General features: G+C 48.2%; 1 protein-coding gene across 6 annotated transcripts in view; it reads right to left on the reverse strand.

Moving 5' to 3' along the window:
* LOC144152957 (intermembrane lipid transfer protein VPS13A-like) overlaps positions 1 to 18,435 on the reverse strand; it is a 139,995-nt gene that overhangs the window by 89,580 nt on the left and 31,980 nt on the right. For all 6 annotated transcript variants that reach the window (XM_077684548.1, XM_077684549.1, XM_077684547.1 and 3 more), the window contains exons 31-41: positions 18,019 to 18,236; positions 16,834 to 16,981; positions 10,707 to 10,797; positions 10,442 to 10,614; positions 9,723 to 9,889; positions 8,920 to 9,032; positions 7,020 to 7,378; positions 5,472 to 5,588; positions 4,609 to 4,767; positions 4,056 to 4,161; positions 3,785 to 3,963 (exon numbers count right to left, since the gene is read on the reverse strand). In XM_077684548.1, coding sequence (XP_077540674.1) covers positions 3,785 to 3,963; positions 4,056 to 4,161; positions 4,609 to 4,767; positions 5,472 to 5,588; positions 7,020 to 7,378; positions 8,920 to 9,032; positions 9,723 to 9,889; positions 10,442 to 10,614; positions 10,707 to 10,797; positions 16,834 to 16,981; positions 18,019 to 18,236 — 1,830 coding nt within the window. The remainder of the gene's footprint in view (positions 1 to 3,784; positions 3,964 to 4,055; positions 4,162 to 4,608; positions 4,768 to 5,471; positions 5,589 to 7,019; positions 7,379 to 8,919; positions 9,033 to 9,722; positions 9,890 to 10,441; positions 10,615 to 10,706; positions 10,798 to 16,833; positions 16,982 to 18,018; positions 18,237 to 18,435) is intronic.

Here is an 18,435-nt window from a genome sequence, read left to right on the forward strand (position 1 = left end):
TTGGTAACTAATTCACTTACTCAAAAAATATTGACATACTATTTGAAATCAGTGAAAAAAAGGCAGCAAGACACAAGTTTCAGAGTTTACTTAATAATTAAAAGAAATTGTTTTAAGAGCCATGTTTCCCCTTAAAGGGACCCAGAAAAGCCTTTTGTAAAAGTTGCAAAAGGCCTTTATTGTCGCATAGTACCCATATAGCGATGCAATGTCGTTGGAATTATTGATCTACATTCAGTATTAGCTGCGCCATAAACAATAAAGTGCACCTCTCCCCCCTTGCCGATCGATTCCTCCTCCCTCTCTGCTTCTTTCAAAGCAGCTGGAAACACTGGGAATAGCCATGTGACATCGCGATGCGATTTCCGTTCTCTGCTCACTTTATTCCTGCGCCTAGGCACGCGTAAATCGCTGCAGACCCGCCTTTGCCTCGGGATCGCACAGGAAGGAGGAAGAGCAGCCGGAAGCCAATGGCAGTGACGTTGCCGGCGACCGACGATCGGCCGAATCAGGGGGGCGCCTGGCCGTTGCGTCAGCCGCGGTCTGCTCGCTGCGGCGGCGCGCTCATCGGCTGAGAAAGGCGATCTTCAAAAATTGTTTACAAATTATCCGTACAGCGTACGGGGCTCACAGTTGGCTCAAAAATCCCCCGTTATGTGTTCTACCACCTGAATGCATTTGATTGCCACCTTCACATGGCTTTTCTGGGTCCCTTTAAAGGGACACTGAAGTGAATTTGTCAAGCTCCCGTTTCTGCTTGCACTGCATAGACTGGCTCAAATTAACACACTTTTCATCGTTTATCCGGTTGACAAGTCGGAAATTATTTTACAAAACACGAAAAAAGAAAAACTACCATGCGCAGTTTGCGGCGGCTGCACCAACTAAAGGCTGTGACGACGGGAGGAGACGCACCATGATTGGACGATGCCCAAGGTTAGCAATCAAACAAGTTTCGGTTTCGGTTCTGTAAAACAACATGCTTGACATCCGACGGCATCGTTGGATGGGCATTCTCAATATCTCAGTAATCGTCATACCGCACTCCTGCCATGTTGTCAGCTGTAAAATGCATAAGATAAGCCTCCCAGGGCGGCTTAGAATCGTAGCAATCACTAGCCGAGGCCTACGCAATGGATGAACGCCCTCCGCGTCCCTGCAGACGCTCAAATGCCATGCGCTTTTCCCACATATTTGGAGCTTGCCTCACTCATGCCTGTATCGTAAAAAGCATGTTCACACCAGGCCAAAGGTCTGCTGATTCTGGCCTGTGCCCACTGCCCGCAAGCAGTCGGTGCTTATGGCAACAGCATGCCAACGAGCACTCGCTAGCGCGTCAGTGTTAGTCTGCGCGCATTCTGTGAACTCGCTCGTGGAGCAGTGCAGCCCAAAAATGGTGAACTGAGTAATCAACGTACAAAAAAAAAAAAAGAAGAAGAATTTACTCTCAGGGATTCGAACTTGCGACTTGCAAAATAGCAAACCTAGTGCTCCAGACCACTCGGCCACAGGCCAGCGCTGCCGACTTTGGAAAAATAAGGTATATATACTGTATAACCAGTTTAAGCAGCTTATGTAACTATTTGTTGCATAGCGCTCGTGCAGTAAGCGTCCCCCAAATTTCCACAATATCTCACGTCTAGCAATTGCATTTCTTCGACGGAAAAGTGTTCGCAAATGTGTGGTCGGGCTGCTGACCGCTGTGCTTGTTCACCCAGCGCAAAAAAAGTGCTTCCTGCTCCCTAGTTTTACACTGTACGGTACAAGTTTCACTTGATTTTATTTCCTTAGTACCTGTATTGCCTTCGCTGACTCTTCTCCCACCTTCAAGAGTCCTTAGATTTTCCTACTAGCGTACCAGTCAGTGAAGAGTCACATGTGTGCTTGTGCAGCGCTTGTGTAGAGCGACCTGTACTTGGAGCTTGATCAGTGTACAAACTAACAAAGTAAATGAAGGCACATTCTTCCATTCACAACCGTGTCGTGGCTTAGTTTCAACTGAGCGAACGAATTACGACGAGCCGGCGGCGGCTGGCGGACTAAATGCTAGGTCGACTGACTCTGTCGGAAGGTCGGCGAGCCGTGCACTAGCGCAGTCAAGCCAAGTTATTTCCTCCTGACGTCACACGAAAACGCCACACAAAATGGGTGAGGATGCAGTGAGGAGGACAGCATTTTCGAATTGATTTTTCTACTAAATAAATTCGCGTAAACACACTCAGAGTGGTCGAAACATGGCCTATGGACTCCGGACTACAATTTGCGTTAGTAATCCCGCAATGTTTACAAATCACTTCAGTGTCCCTTTAAAGAACTTAGCCAAAACGTCAACTTGAACCCGCTTCAACGTGTCTGAAATCCACTATGAGGGTTGACAGGGACGCTTCCTACAGCTTTCCTATCGGGCTGTGCGTTCTTTTGCGTCGTGCTAGAACGCAGCAACACGAGACGCAGCCGGCCAACGTCATCGGGCGAGAGCACACGCCACCACTCTATCCTGGCCACGCACGAAAGATTGGAGACTGTGCCACTCTGACAGCTCAGGCTAATGAACAGAGCCAGCAAGCGTGGTTAGCGGCCTGGGCAACGGGCTCTTCCTCGGTGAAAAGGGGTGCTTAGATTCGCATGCAAACTTTTTTTCCAAATTTTTTTCTGAAAGTAGGGGAGGGTGCTTAGAATCACGAAAATACGACATAAGTTTCTTACACTCTAAAAACTAACAGAACAGAGCCGAATTCATTACGATAAGAATTTGTCAGTGCGCAGTTTTCACTTCTCGGTCGATTCCGGACGGCCGATCGATATTGTCAGCGTCTCCAATCAGCAAGCCCGTCATACCACATGGACTTCCTATCGGCTGAAGTGTTCCTGTCGCCGTCCATGTCGTGTGACAAGGTGGTCTGCCAACTTGGATGTCGGCGTCGCCATCGTGTCGTCGTCGTGTCAGCCTAGCCAATGCGCCTTAACGAGAAGCGTTGTAGTAATGTAAAAAAGATAAATATGGACAAACACGATAGCGTTAAGCATGCTGCAGGAAACTCTAATTAACCAAAGGCAGCAGACGACGCTTCTCTTTGCTAAAAGTGCGAGAAAAGGCCGTCCAATTGCGAGATTTCTGCTTTGTGACGTACATGGGAGAATCGATGACGTGCATGCAGGAAGACGGCGGAGCCCAAAAACACGCAGGAAAGCATGGGAATGCAGCAACAAACTTTGCAACGAAAGTGTGAGCTTTCCGCTGCAGGTAAAAATGTTATACCTAGCCCGGATGACATTGAACACCCAACCTAATGATTGTGCTGGTTCATTTAGTATGCTAAAAATGCCTTTCAGGACCTCTTTTACGCTTTAGTGTCTGAAATGGGCATTCAAAATTGTTCCTTGCCACTGGTGCCACCAAGTTGAATGAGCTGTAAAATTATTGCCAAGCGATGTATAAAAAACCGCTGCCTTTATTGCAATCACCAGGGTTCATAGTATTAGAAAATGTGGATTACAGTGTCACAACCAACACTTTTGCCTATTATAGCCCCAATCATGGCTAATTATCTCTAATTATTTTGGGAACTAATTGGCTTACTCAAAAAATAGTGGTACTGGCAAATTTGAAATCAGTGGGAAAAAATCAGCAAAACACAATTTTCACAGAGTTTGCTTAAAAATTCAGAGAAACTGTTTTAGGAGCTGGGGCCCCCCTAAACAGTTGATGCTGCAAACCATAGAGCAGAAATGTTCTGCCCGAATGTTTCCCACAGGTTAGCACAAAAACTGGACGCATGAGCACCTTTCTGGACCAGTCGTGAACGCCAGTCTCGAGTGAAGCTTGGAGGAAAAGGGCGGGCACTTGCTTCCGCACTGCGTCTATTTCGAAGACAACGGACACCCTGGGAACACTGATGTCGAGGGACTCGGCCGGTGCGTTCGACTGGTAGGCAGGAGACTTCCGACAGCCCGCCCGCTCATCTGGAATGTGAAAGGAAGCCAACGCAAACACGGCTGACGTGATAACAAGAAAGGAAGAAACCGAGAAGGAAAAAGAAATGTGGACATCTAACCTGCTTCCTCCTGTAACCTTGGAGGGCTCACGGCCTTTGGTGACCACAGCTCGAGTAAATCTGCCGAGTCTTGCCGGGACAATGGGTCTTCTGGAGCTGTCACCTCCTTTGTGGGGACAGAGAAAGGTCTTTTGTTTAAACAGTGCCATGCCTGACAGCAGTACAGTCACACGGTGACGCGGGACAACCGAGGCCAACCACGGTGGATGCACTAAATTAGGATACAATGGGCAGCCGTGTGAGCATGAGCGCAGTGCTGTGCGCCACTGCTCACTTCTTGTGGCACCACTATCACCAGCCTTGTTCCCGTGAATCTCCACACTTTGACGAAAAGTTATGCAGCAAAGCTTTACCCAATAGCAGCTTTTCAATCCTTACACAGACAATGGTGACAATTTTCCTGCAGCTCTCATGGGCCGCCATGGCGGTAAATTAGCAGCTGAAAGACAAGTACGCTGCCCTGCTTCAGCATGGGCACATAATCTGCCCTAATCCATCGGCAGTGTGCGGCCTGCAATCACAGCATGCCTCGAGGGTATGACGACAGCGCTACCTTCAGGCTGGACAGGAGCTCGGTGACCACTGACGATGCTGTCGACAGGATTTGGGACGAGAGGTGGACGCTGATGTCGCTCGTCTTGGCCTGCAGCTTCTGTTCCTCAGTGCTGGCATTGTACGACTGGTTCACCTCGATGTTGAACGGCCTGATAATCTGGAAAGCAGGGTGACCCACCAACCACATAAACGCCCTTTCAAATGCATCCGCGTGCAGACTCCAAGCAGCCGGGTAGAACAATTTTCCCTCTGAGCCCCTTATCATTATGTGGAATGCAAGTAGTTCCTCATTGCTTATTCCTTTATCAAAATGACCCATGCTTACGGGAGAAAATATTCCACCCAAGATTTCACCCACAGCAAGCCTTGACATCTCAAATTACATGTTTGCATAAGCTTGGCGCAACATTTGCTACTCTTTGGTGACGAGTCGTAAAAGGCCCGCCAGCTGCTGATGAAAATGTTCCCCACGAAGCTGGGGCTTTTTTTGCAAGCTCAGCAGCTGAGGTGGTATTAAAGAGGCAGTACCCAAGGGTTGAACAGGCTTCAACTTTGCCAAAATGGGCCACTGCTCGGCCAGTGCCCTGGGCGCACACTATAAATGAGCCTGACTCAATCCGAGAGCAAGCAGGCACAACTAAAATGGGTGACAATGTAAAACATTTGTAGCTGAGAAATTACTCTTTGCGTTGCTTCAAAGAAACATCCTGCACCCACCTGGCAGCCATATCTAGGAGAAATGAGTGGCTTTGTTTACTGCCATAATAACAAGGGTTCAGAGGGCTACCATTCTTCTTACATTCAGCTCGAGAAGGTGTCAGGCCCCCCCCCCCCCAGAAGAAAGGGTCCACAGCCACTCACGGTGTAAAGGGTGTCCTTTCTCCTGCCCCAGAAAAACGAGGAGGCGTTCAGGTTGATCACAGAGGCAGTCATGGTCTGCTGGCCAAGGTTGCGGCAGTAGTCCATCATTATGTCCATCTGAGGAGAAATGAGTCCTCTCAACAGATGTTCACTGCTCAGAATGTACTGCTCCTGTCTGTTTCTGGCATTCTTTGCTCCCTAATTGCCCCCACTCCACCCCCGTACTAAAAAACAATTACGATCGTACATAAGCGCATACCCATCATTGCAATGTTTAACAATGCAGCTAAAAGCATGCACGAGAATCTTCATCCCCTTACAAGCTAAGGGAGGTTTACATAAATAATAATAACCTACTACTGAGGAGCAAGATGGGTGTACTTGGTGCACTTCTAGTGCGACCGCTAGCTTTCTAGTTGATGAAATCATGTAACAGCTCCAGGCAATACATGCATCATCAAGCCAATCTAATTTGCATGTGCAGCCTATTTAGGCCATTCGCAGAAGGAGGAAGTGGCATTAGGGTCCCAACACATTTGCAAGATCTGCAGGAGATTTCATTGTTATTACCCATATTGCTATACCACAAAACACAATGCAAAGCTAGAAATCTACCAATAGCTTTGGTCATTACATGTTTCTAGGTCATGCTGTTACATAAACTAAATTAGAAGTAAAGTTCGGAAAAGCGGTGGGGGTAATTCTACACGCATTCATGGAGTGCAAGTGGAAATTTTCAAAGTGAGGTCACTTCAAAAGATAATGAAATTGTAGCAAGAGAAAAAAAAAAACCTTATTAGGAAATGCACAGTCCCCTGGTTAGGCAATAAAATATGGCACTCCTAAATATTTGTAATGAAATGAACAGAAATGTGTAGTGGCAAGAACACAGAATGACATCCATAAGCATGCAAGCACAAGCACACACACACATGCACTCTTCCTGAAGTTAGTGAGAATGATAATGATTCTAGGGTTTAACGCATCGACGCAACGCAGGCGATGAGGCGCGCCCCGTAGTGGAGGGCTCTGGATTAATTTTGACCACCTGGGAATCTTTAATGTGTGCCGAAATCTCATACACACAGGCGTTTCTGCTTTTCGCCTCCATCAGAAAAGCGGCCGCCGCGGCCGGGAATTGAACCCACGACCTTGTGCTCAGCAGCGCAACGCCTTAGCCACTCAGCCACTGCGGCGGGTTGAAGTTAGTGAGAAGCATGACACAGCAGAGTCATTTATGGCATTGGCATGACCATTTACTGCCCTGCCTACTCTCGTCGGATGTACTCGTATGTCAGACCAAACCAGGGAAGAATTTTTTCAAGTATTGCATATTGAGTGAAAAATTGGTTGCTGTGATGACAAAGCCAACACGCAAGCAAGCAAGCAAGCAAGCAAGCATCTTTCGGCGCAAGACATCCAAGCTACAAAAAACAGTTGTGCCCTGCACCAGCCTTGATTTGTCAGTATGCACACACAAGGGAGCTGCAGTCCAAAAAAAAAAAAGAAAGAAAGAAAGAAACGGAAACAGACGAGCGGCCCCTTTACCTTGAGCACGATGACCTCGCTCTCGTGCTCCCTCGGGTCAGCGAAGAAGACGATCTCGGGCTTCTTGAGGACGAGCGAGAAGGAGACACTGTGGGCGTCGTCCTGCGCCGCCCCGCTCACCACCGAGTGGTAGCCGCTCGTGTTGTCCGAGGGCAGACGGCGGCGAGCGGCGCTTTGCTGGGAGGCCCCTGCACTGCCGCCGGCCCCCCCAGTGGCGGCGGCGGCCCCCTCGACGGCACGCTGCAGCTCCCGTTGCTGGTCCGTGGGCGCCGGGGGCAGGGCCTCGTACACAAAGTTGAGCAGCGCCAGCAGGTAGGGCACCGACACCTTCAGCGAGGTCTCCTCGATCAGGACGTCCACTGCAGCCACCTCTTTCCCATCAGCCCCTCCCGTTCTGCTCCTCCCACGATAAGCACCAAGTCCATTCAATTGCACCGCGTTCCACTGCTCGTGCCATCTGCTGGAACCTTTTGTTACTGTTAGTCTTGGAACAGTGCTATGAGGGGGTGCTACGAGCATTTTTGTAGGGTGAGGTCGAAACATTTTTGTCAAGGTGTATTTTTTAATTTGCTCTCACAAAAATCAAGCAGTCATGTATTTTTAATCAAAAGAGCAATGCAAATATCTCTTGTGTATTCATGTCTTGCCTCAAATATGCCTACCGCTTCCTTTTTGTTCAACTATGTTGGCAGGTACGACACTGACACCAGATGTAGTAGTTTAGAAATGCTCCGCCTACACAAATTTCTCGTTCAAGAATCCTTTTTGGCTGGGTGGCTGAGTTGAGGAACCAACAGACTGACAGGTATTGTCTTTAAAACTCTTCAATAAATGCTTAAGCGGCTCTGCAACCATACACCCCGCTTTTCTCGTTTATACTTCACTACTACACATATATGCATTGCTGGGAAGCCATTCTTCCAGGTGCCATATCAAGGGCCTGATATTAAAGTAGGAGGGCCCTATGACCTTTCATTAAATACCTCCACATAAGACCGCATGCATTCCTACAGAGAGCTGTACAGTGTACACCATTACAGTGGGCCTTACTACTGAATACTGTGGGCATGATGGGACTATGGGGGGCCAATGTGGAATGCAGAGGGCTCCACTACGCCCGCGAAATGCCTCATGCAAAATGCCCCAGAGTTGTTCGCAGCGTCCCAAGGGATGCCACGACAAGTTCGACTCAGGACAAACCAGGAGATTTATTGGCTGAGTGGTACAGAGCATACTGATCGCCACTACAGGGCTAAGAACCACACTGCACCGATGCGCGCCTCAAGGCCCGGACTCAAACGGGCTGCGGTGGCCGAGGTAGGATAGGTCTGCCTAGCGCGTCCAATTGGGTTCAGAGGCCTCCACACCGAACGAGTGGCGGCGAGGGCACGGACAAACCGTGTTTCCCTGAAAGCCCTACTCTCGATCCTCCATCAGCCCCCCCTTTCCCACACCCTGCAAAATGTGCACGCCGTGCTTACAAGACGCGGGGGAAAGGAGGCAGGCTACTGGGTGAGGAGGAGCGATAGCAGTGGCGGGGCAGTTTGAGCCTGCTCGCGCGTCAGCCCGCAAGACGACGCAGTGACATAACGTATCTCGCGGATGAACATGCGCGCTTGCAGGAAGAGGAAAAGGGAATCTAAAGGATCCGCACAATACAAATGAATTGTTGGAAAGATGCTTTACCAGGGGATATCAAAGTAACAAAGCCCTAGCACCTTTAATTAACAGCATTTTCTCGTGTAGCAAAAGGGAGACACATCAAGCATTACAGGTAGACAGATGGGTTTCCTCCTCAATGAGTACACACAGAAGCGTTCAAGTATTTGAAACAGCCAATGAAGCAACAAACAAGCATGCATATAGTACTTTCTGCTTTTGATGACAGCATGGCGCTCACCAGTTGCGTCCCCTGATGATGTTTCCCTGTAGGTGATGTCCACCATGTTTGGAGAGCTCACGTTGATCCCAGCGCTCACCGTTTCAGGGTCCCCACTGCTTGAACAGAACACCCTGCCAAGAGGAAAAAGAAGCACTGTCAGCACAAGGGGATGTGACAGCTTCGTGCACCAACCCCCAATGCAGGTGACAAAGCAGTGTAGACCTCCCAAAAACAGAATAAAATCAGAGCGACATCAAGAGCCTAGCTGTTCTGGGGTTACTTTTTCTATCTGTTAAAGAAAATCAGCCATTTTGCACAAGCAAACAGGGTAGTCAGCATTTTTTTGCTGCGTTATTGCTAATATGCCTGTGACCCACTTGACAACCTTGCACATTACAGCAGTATTCACTGTGCTCTTGCCACATCAGTGTCTGTTTCAGGGAATCCCCGGTTCCATCTGGTCTTGACATTTAATATGAAAGTGATAGCTTTGATGGCACATTTGTGACCGATTAGCTCTTCCTCCAAGAGCTGATTTTCAGCCCCTTCGACAAGGTCTGATATTACTCGCAGACAACACTGCGAGATTAATACTGTGAATTTTTATTCCTCTTTCCACCAGTAACATACAGCATTTGTTAATAAAGGCCACATTGCAAAGGGCACCGATTATAGGTGCTCTTCATTTCACAAAAAAGAAGTCGGTGTTTTGTCACATTGATTGATTCCTGGGTGCCCCGCATCGCACTAATGGGCTCGGCAACCTGTAAACAGCGATTACGGCCCCATCCCAGCCACTCTCGTCGCCCCCGTGGCCCCACCTGGTGTGCACAAGCGTGGAGTCGCTGCGGGTGTCCTCCAACAGCAGGCTCTGCAGGGAGCACTTGAACTCGAGGGACTGGTCGCTGAACAAGTCCAGGTTGGTGGTGACTTCTTCCAGCTCGAGCTTGGAAAGGGCGTGCAGCGGGTCTCGCACTGGCGAGGAAAGCTGGGGAAGGAACGTGGAGAGGAAAACAAAGCTTCCCTCTATGGAAATCTCAAGGTGACAAGCTTCAAACTCCCGCCCAAGAATTGTGTATGCCCATCATAGCTCCCCTATTTTAGTCTCACTTACATCACAACCTTTCAAATAAGGTTTAGCATACACTTGCAGCTGCAGAAGTTGCAAACACCATGTAACGTGCAAGGTGAAGTGAAACTAGCTGGCATACGAGCAAACAGATAAAATTAACTGGAGTTAAATGAGCAACCAGTGCAAGTGCCAGTGCAAGGGCCAGTGCAAGCATTCCAATAGGTGATCTCAGGTGATCTCTGTTCTTAGTCACCAAAATTTTGACCCAGTACTACACACTTCTGCGCCTTTCTCAGAACAAACGTGCAAAGACTTCAGCTGAGTATCACCAAAGTATTGGTAACAGAGATATATTTCTCGCCTCACAACAGGATGTGATATGGCCATTGTGCCTGAAAGTTTCCACATCCACATGTGCCCACCGCAATTCAAACCACCAGAATTTAACTCCAAGCGAAGCTTCCCTACCGGGGCATCTTCTGCATCTGCATACAGCACAATGTGCAGTCCTTCCATCGTGAAGAACACATTTGTCTTCTTGTAGACATCGACCGAGGTCGTCAGGAACGTCTGCAGCTTCTTGACAGGGTCGTCCACAAGAGCCGGGGAGGCCACGACAGGCGGAGACATCGGGGTTGACACTAAGCAGTGGAAACATTTCAGTGAGTTCATTAACCAAAACGCTTGCCTTTGCACAAAAAGACAGGCCAAAGGGCTGGGCCCATTACGGTACCTTGGTGGTGAGACTCAATTACTTCTTTTTCTTCAAAGTTTTCCTTGAAAATGGCAAAGATTGTGCTCAGGTCTTTCTGTCCAATATTCACCTGGTCATGATTAGAAAGAGGCAACAATTAGCAAGATGCTGTGGCCAACACAGGCATTTTTTAATGCAGTTATGTTTTTCGGTGCTGATGAGACCTGGACGAAAAGAGCAATTTGCTGTACCATCCTTTAGGTACAGCAACTGCTTGCACCAGTAAGCTTAACAACGTTATGGTATTTTAGTACTACGTAAAAGTTAAAAAAAAACATGTCAACCATATGCACAAGTGCTACCAAATTTTAGTAACTTTGGCCCTGCAGAGTTCTATACCGAACATGCATTCAATATTAAGCACACATGTGAAAGAGTGAAATGGATCCTTGTGTCGGTATAGTGGAATCCCGATAATACGACTTTCAAGGGACCGCGCAAAAGCGTCGTATGACCGGGTGTCATCTGATTGGGGTACGGGTAAATGCCGCCCTAATACATAGACGGTCTCATGCGACAAGTGCGCTAAGAACATACCTATTTAAATTGCTATATTTCAGGGTGTCTACCAAGTTGACATTTTCAAATTCCCCGAGTTTCCCAGGTTTTCCCTGGGTATTTTTGATAAATTCTCTGAGTGACACAGAACTCTGTTTTATGTCAACACGGGCTGACACCACTTCCCCAGTTGGTGTCACCCTCTAAAAAGCACCTTATAAAATAAAATATGACATAATAAAGTGTGAATGCTAACCAGTAACTTTTATCTCATTCGAAAGAAAACATAATAGAGTGGTAGGAAAATTCACAGTGAATGAAATATTGAAGAAAAATGGTGAAACTGTACTGCCATATTCTCAACTCACACTCAGTGCCTCAGTGCTGTATTTCACTGCTTCAAAGAGTTTATTTTGGTTTGGATGAGGGACACCTGCATCTTAAACCCCATCACGTTAGGTGCTTAAATGCCGCCATACTTCTAGCAACAAAGCGCTGCGTACGATGAGCGGGAAGAGTTTATTTGGGATTCACATGGCAAATCAGAAAAACCTCAACTACACCCCGCTATGGTGACTTCACATAAAGTTCTTTTGGCGTGCAGCGAAAGCTACGGAGCCGAAACATGCTCTGTCTTTCTACGCAGCGGAATAAAGTGACAGCTTGCAGTTAAAAAGAACTCTTAAAATGGGGTACAATGTCTATATTCGATACTTAAGACGTATTTTGAACACAGCTCTGAACTTTTAAAGTTGAAAATTTAAAGTAATGTGTTTTTATTATTACACCAGATTCCCAACTCAAACAGTCGCAACAGGCATCAACCACAGTAGATGGTGCCAGGTGTTCCGGCAGAGGATTGAAAGCTACTACTGCCCCCGCTCCTGTAGACTCCCTTACGCTGCCACAACAAGCTATTGCGGCATGCAACATTTTCTTCCGCCTTTCAGGAGTGTGGGAAACACGCCAGAATACAAGGGGAGCACGGAGGGGGTCGGGGGGAGGGGGAGACTTGCAAGCTGTATGAAGCTAGTTCTCACTGGAACCAGTGACTTCAAATGGCGCCATCAGCGACAGCTTCAGAGGGCTGTCCACTTTTGACTTGCTGTTACTTGAGCCAGCACTGCCTTTATAAAGTACAGCTAATTTTCCCTGATAGAAGCACAAATTCAAAATCCCTGAGAATTCCAGGTTTTCCCTGTTTTCCAGGTTGGTAGACACCCTGTATTTAGCGCAAAAGAAGATATATAGTGAAAGCGTTTCTTCTTTTTTCTCACCTCAATGCCCTAAACCTTCAGTGCCCGCGGACATAAAGGAGAAAGTGACAATTGCGTGCACGTGGCTTTATGTGAAAGACACGCGACCCTTCGATATCAGCAGCGGCAGCGGCTTCAAGGCAGTTGCAGAGGAGCTGATGCACATTGGTGCTAGATCCAGCAAGGTGAATGCTCAAGCTATCCTACCACATCCCCCAATTGTGTCGCGAAAAGTCGCCGAACTTCCCGAAGCTTTAAGAGATGGCATCATGCCCGAGATCCAACTTGCGCTCAGTAAAAGCAGGTGCGCAATAACAACTGACATGTGGACGGATGATTTCAAGAAGGTCGCCTACACGACAGCTGCGGTGCATTATACTGATTCTAACTGGAGCATGCACTGCCATGTTATGTTCACATGTGACTTTCCCAATGAGCGGAAAACCGGGGACACCATTGACCAGTATGAAGGTTCATGAAGCTGGGAGTGTCTGATGCCACTTTGAAAATAGCAACGTTCGTAACTGACCAAGGAGCAAACATTGTGTGCGCATTGTAGACCTATAACAGAACAGATTGTAGCACGCACGTGCTGAACACTGTTCTGCAAAACATGCTTGCCGAGGAATTTGACGAATTTGTCGTCAATAAGGTTCCGTTGGTGAGCGAAACAGTACATGCGGCTAAAGCCGGCGTGACTTTTTCGAAGCAAAGTGGCTTAGCCAGCCAGCTAAAGCAAACTGTCAGCCAGGAAGTCTCCACCAGGTGGAATTCAAAGGTATCCATGCTAAAGTCTGTCTGCTCCCAGTTCGAGGAGACAGAAGCTCCACTGGGGTCAAGGAACACTCCTGTGATGGAAAGCGTGAACCAGACCACACTCAATGAGTTAATCGAGTTCCTGAAACCCTTCAAAGATGCTAGCGACACGCTCGAGGAGGCAAACCGCCCAACACTTCCTTTGGTCGTGCTCTACGCTTCCACGTTGAAGGAGCATCTTGAATGTGCTCTGGTGTGTGCAGTAGAGGCAGTGGAAATCGAGAAACTAAAGTCCCGTGCTCGCCCTTTCCTGAACACACAGCTCGGAATTTCCCTCCTCCACAAGACCGCCGCATTCCTGCAGCCGCAGTTCCGCCAACTGTGCATGTGGTCTGAGGACGAGCGCCTTGAAGTGCACGTGCATGTCGGAGAGCTGCTGCCCATGTCAGTGAAGGAATGAGCCAAGGTGGAGATGAAAGCAACAATGACGTCCAGTTTGTTTCAAGACTGGCGTGACGAGGAGGCCGACAAGGCAGCTACAGATGAACTGGAGGAGTATCTGCATGGCAAGAAGGAGCACTCGTGCTCAGGCGTGCCTGAGCTTTGTAACTGATGGAGAGCGCACGAAAAGGAGTTCTCAAAACTGCCTCTTCCGTCCAAATGCATCTTGTGCATCCCTGCAGCAAGTAGCCAGCGGAGCTTCAGCCCGGTGGGCTACATCATGCAAGCAAGACGGGCCTGCCTGAAGAAAGAGTCCACGGACAATTTTTTGTTTCTGCACCAAAACATGTAGCAAGGAGCGAGAAATAGAACGATATGTGCAACATATGTCCAAGAGCTGCATAAATAAAAGATCATTCCTTTTGTCGGAATCATTTTAAGAATCTTCGGTGCAACTTGATCGAAGACTGTCGCAAATAAAGTGCATATTTCACCACTCCTCTCAAAAATACAGTTTCCAAGTCATGACATTTAAGTTGTGCAAAGCTCGGTCCAAGTTTAAAAGAAATTGAATTCCACAGTAGTCGCATTATGCTTCCACTTTCAGGTTAAAAACAGCAAACTTCTTTGGGCTCATGTTTATAGCCTGTCGAACTCGGGCTGATATTTAAAAACAGACTGCCGGGCTCAGACTTATTCATTAAATTCTACCAGGTCAGGCACAGGCCAGGCTTGAGCTCCCATTTTAAAAAATTTGTCAGGCCTGGGTCGTGTCTCTGCCAAGCCGAACCAGGTTGGACCTAGACATTGGGGCCCGTGCATTGCTCTAATCCGTCGTATGAAGTGAGTCGTCATAAAACCGGGGGACATAAAATCGGGGTTCCACTGTAATTGCCAAACTAAATAGAGTACGTTTGTTATTACGGATGGGTGACTGATCGATTAACCTTCCAATTATTTGATTACGCTTTAGTCGAGATTCATTTTTTTATTCGGTTAATCGGTTGAACTCATGGGAGCAAAATGAATGAAGAGTGCCACGTTTAAATTCTGCGGAAACATCCTAGGATCATACTCAGGTTCACATGACCAGCCTTACGTCACATCACAGCAAGGAATGGTGCAAACATGCTCAGAGAGGATACCGTATTTACACGATTTTAAGTCGACTTGAATGTAGGCCGACCCCAAAAAAGTGCATCTCTCAAAAACAAAAAAAAAAATGCGAGCACCGCCTAGAAAATGGTATCACAAAGAGAAGCGCTTCCGTCAACCGACACAGCAGCTCTGCCATCAATGATCGATGCTCACACAAGAGCCGTGCACTCGCGGTATGTGCGGTAGATGTTAAAAAAGAAAAACTTTTGTATAAGCACCCGGAATAACCATGCGCTGTGGGTTGAGTGGGAAGAACACATTCGCTGCGAGATGAAACCATCGAAGCAACCAGCATCGAAGCAACCAGCGCGGCCACCGCCGCGCAATACCAAAACAAACAATATGGCGGCTGACAGAAGTGGCCACGCGCGATTTACTTTTGAGCGACTAACCTCCCACCATCGCGTTCGGAAGTGTACTGAACAATGCAATATTGGGCTATGTAGCGCCGCGCATTGAATCAATGGATTCGCTAATACTCATTTTGTTTATTAGAGACGAATAAAATGCTTCTTGGCGCGTTTTTGCACGCGATTCATGTGCGTTGGTGTTGCGTGGGCAACTTTTGCTTCTACTGCTTTTAAGAGGCGTGATGAGCGCGGGAGTGGGAGGAGCCTGACAACTTGCCCCAATGGGGAGGCGCGCTCTTCATGGCGGCAGTTTGAAACCGCTCGGAGCAGCCGGCTGGCACCGTTGCAGATGTTTAGGCTTACCACGGTGGCGGATATTTGATTGGCGCTTTCCCTAGCGGCGCGGATGATGCTTTATAGTGTCGTTTTCTACCACATTATCAGCTCCTTTCCTGCACAAACGTCTTCATTTGTGCCATCAGTGATATCTTAAAGAGCGGTTAGAAGCGGTCGCTGGAGCTACGCGCACCTCTTCGCGGCTGGTGACGCCGCCATGTTGTTGCCGCCGCCGATCGCGTAGCGCGCAGCATGCGGGTGGTATTCGCGGCAGCGTCAGCATGGCGTATTTTCACGAGCAGAAAACGTCCCATGCGGTTCACACTTTAGGCTATAACCATGGGAACGAGGTTGCAAAGCTGTCCCCACCTCGTAGCACCCCCGATTTCTTGTTTCTCTTGCCGTTACTAGCGGTAGACGGTTCGATTTCGATTCTAAGTCGACCCCCCCAACATTGGATTGTCAAATTTGAAAAACAGGGTTGACCTACAATCGTGTAAATACGGTAATAATAAAAACCGCAAGTTGATATACAAGACAGATGGGAAAATGGCCATTTAATACAAATACAAGGACTTTTACACAGTACGAGAATCGGCGACTGGACCCTCATACCGTTTTGAACAATCGGCTCCCCCTGCAATTAAGGCGAGTACATTATAATTCCAGAAATAGTGTGAATGACAAATGTATTGATAAGCATCCAGGCCACATCAGCGCCTCGACAATGATCAGCTTTCTTCATCTCGTATGTCTGTAAACAGGCCTGTGAGCCCGAAAATGTTAACGAAACTCTTTTCCCGGAACTTTTCATGAACGACTGAAATTATTCAAACTGGACCGTGTCGACCCCGTGACAGTAAAAACACCCATGAAATATGAAATATTATTTTCTTACATTTTTTTTCTCCATAAATGAACGCAACCAGTTAATCAATCAATTAACTGATAAAGCCTGCTAATTAATCAGGTTACAATTTTTAACCGATACCCAGTCCTATTTGTTATGTACATGAAAACCACAATCTATGTACAGTTCATCAAGTACTTTGCCTTTGTTAAGTAAAGACAATGTCTGATTTGGTTCACGGCAAATGTAAGATGTTCACTAAGCATTATGCATTGCATTGGCTCTATGTAAATTACACAAGCTGTACACAATGTTTCCAAAATGTATGTCACGCTTATGTGATGCCCTCGGGCCTTTAAGAATGCAATAAATGAAATGAAATGAAACTGCTTTTTTATCTTAGAAGCCCACTCATACATACGTGGAATGCAGTTGAAAAGTGGAGACCCGAGTGGTTTTACCTTGACCAAGTCCATAGTTCCACGCACTTCGTACTCCATGATGTTGCGGTTGAAAAGGGTCAGGGCCCGCTTGATGTCGAGGCTGAGCCTCATGGGCTCCAAGATGGACTCTTGCGGCTGAGTGCTTCCATCGAGCAAGACGATGGCCCTGCACGGGTGGGGGAAGCCATCGAGGATCTCGCACCGGCAATCGGGGTCTGCGGCCGCTTCGGAACACACAGCGCAACATTCACCTCCGAGTGGGGAGGAAGAGAGCGGATGGGACGCCCTTCTTATGATGGACAGGGGTGCGAAAAGAGGGGCCAGGCACAAATAAATACAAAGTGCAGGGGGGCCCCCGCAACAAAAATATCACTGTACCTAAGAATGCACACAGAAAAAGTACTAAAGAAACACAGGCCCGCCATTCTTCCTGAAATGTTTTCAGACACCCTTTTCATCCTTCCTTACACTTGTCTTGAATGAGACCGGATACACAATTTCTCCACAGCAGAAAAGTACACCAGGCTCCGTTTCAAGGGCATCAAGAGCTCCCGCAAAAGCAAAAAATTGGCTATGCCTTCACTGAAGACAATGCAGTACGCTGGACACATCATAGGGAACACGACAGTCCCCCGCATACTCCTCCAAACCAACTCATCTGTTGTCGCCAAAATCATCAGGAGACACCACTTCAGCCACCTATTCTGGTCATGCACGGACCCGCCGCGGTGGCTCAGTGGCTAAGGCGTTGCGCTGCTGAGCACGAGGTCGCGGGTTCGATTCCCGGCCGCGGCGGCCGCTTTTCTGATGGAGGCGAAAAGCAAAAACGCCCGTGTGTATGAGATTTCGGCGCACGATAAAGATCCCCAGGTGGTCAAAATTAATCCGGAGCCCTCCACTACGGCGCGCCTCATCGCCTGCGTTGCGTCGGTGCGTTAAACCCCACAATCATCAATCATTTTGGTCATGCACGGCACTTGCAGTAAAGTTTAATTTACCAGAAGCACCGAGAAGGCACCATGATGCTCACTACGTGGGCCTCCTCCATAGATTTAATAAGGGGCCTCAAAAGAGGCGCACGAAAGCCCTTTCTTCCCTTGCTGGTACTATCGGCCATAGCTTCCCCCCAACGAAATGAGCTGAGCTCCAATGCAAACCAGCACGTCACTTTGTCCCACTGAAGCTGGAGAGGAGGGTACTGACCTGGTCATGTGCAGAGAGCTGAAGCGCACCAGGATGTTGTCCACATAGTCTGGCTTGGGCCTGGACGACACCTCCTTGAAGAAGTTCTCGATGTTGAGGTCGCCCAGGCTGAGCACAATCAGGTTGGGGGAGTCCGACTTCTGCGGGATCAGGACGGTCGGCGCGTGGATGTCGACCGACAGCTGCAGCATCACCGACTTCTGCGCAAAGTCAGCCACCTGCGGGGAGGGCAGGGGAGCAGCCGCGTCCTTTTAAAATGAAAGGCACCAGCACGGCCACTTGGAACTTTGTACACCAGGGCTATTGAGAGTGCCATAGTGGAGTCATCAGGAGGTCTTTAACCCTCACTTTTCGCCTCCACCTGACAAACAGCGGCCAGCAATCAAACCTGTCCCTTCGTGCACACCAGCACAAGGG

The sequence above is a fragment of the Haemaphysalis longicornis genome, unplaced genomic scaffold, assembly GCF_048455015.1.
Source record: "Haemaphysalis longicornis isolate Haplotype H1 unplaced genomic scaffold, Haemaphysalis longicornis Haplotype H1 scaffold_9, whole genome shotgun sequence".
Lineage (NCBI taxonomy): Eukaryota > Metazoa > Arthropoda > Arachnida > Ixodida > Ixodidae > Haemaphysalis > Haemaphysalis longicornis.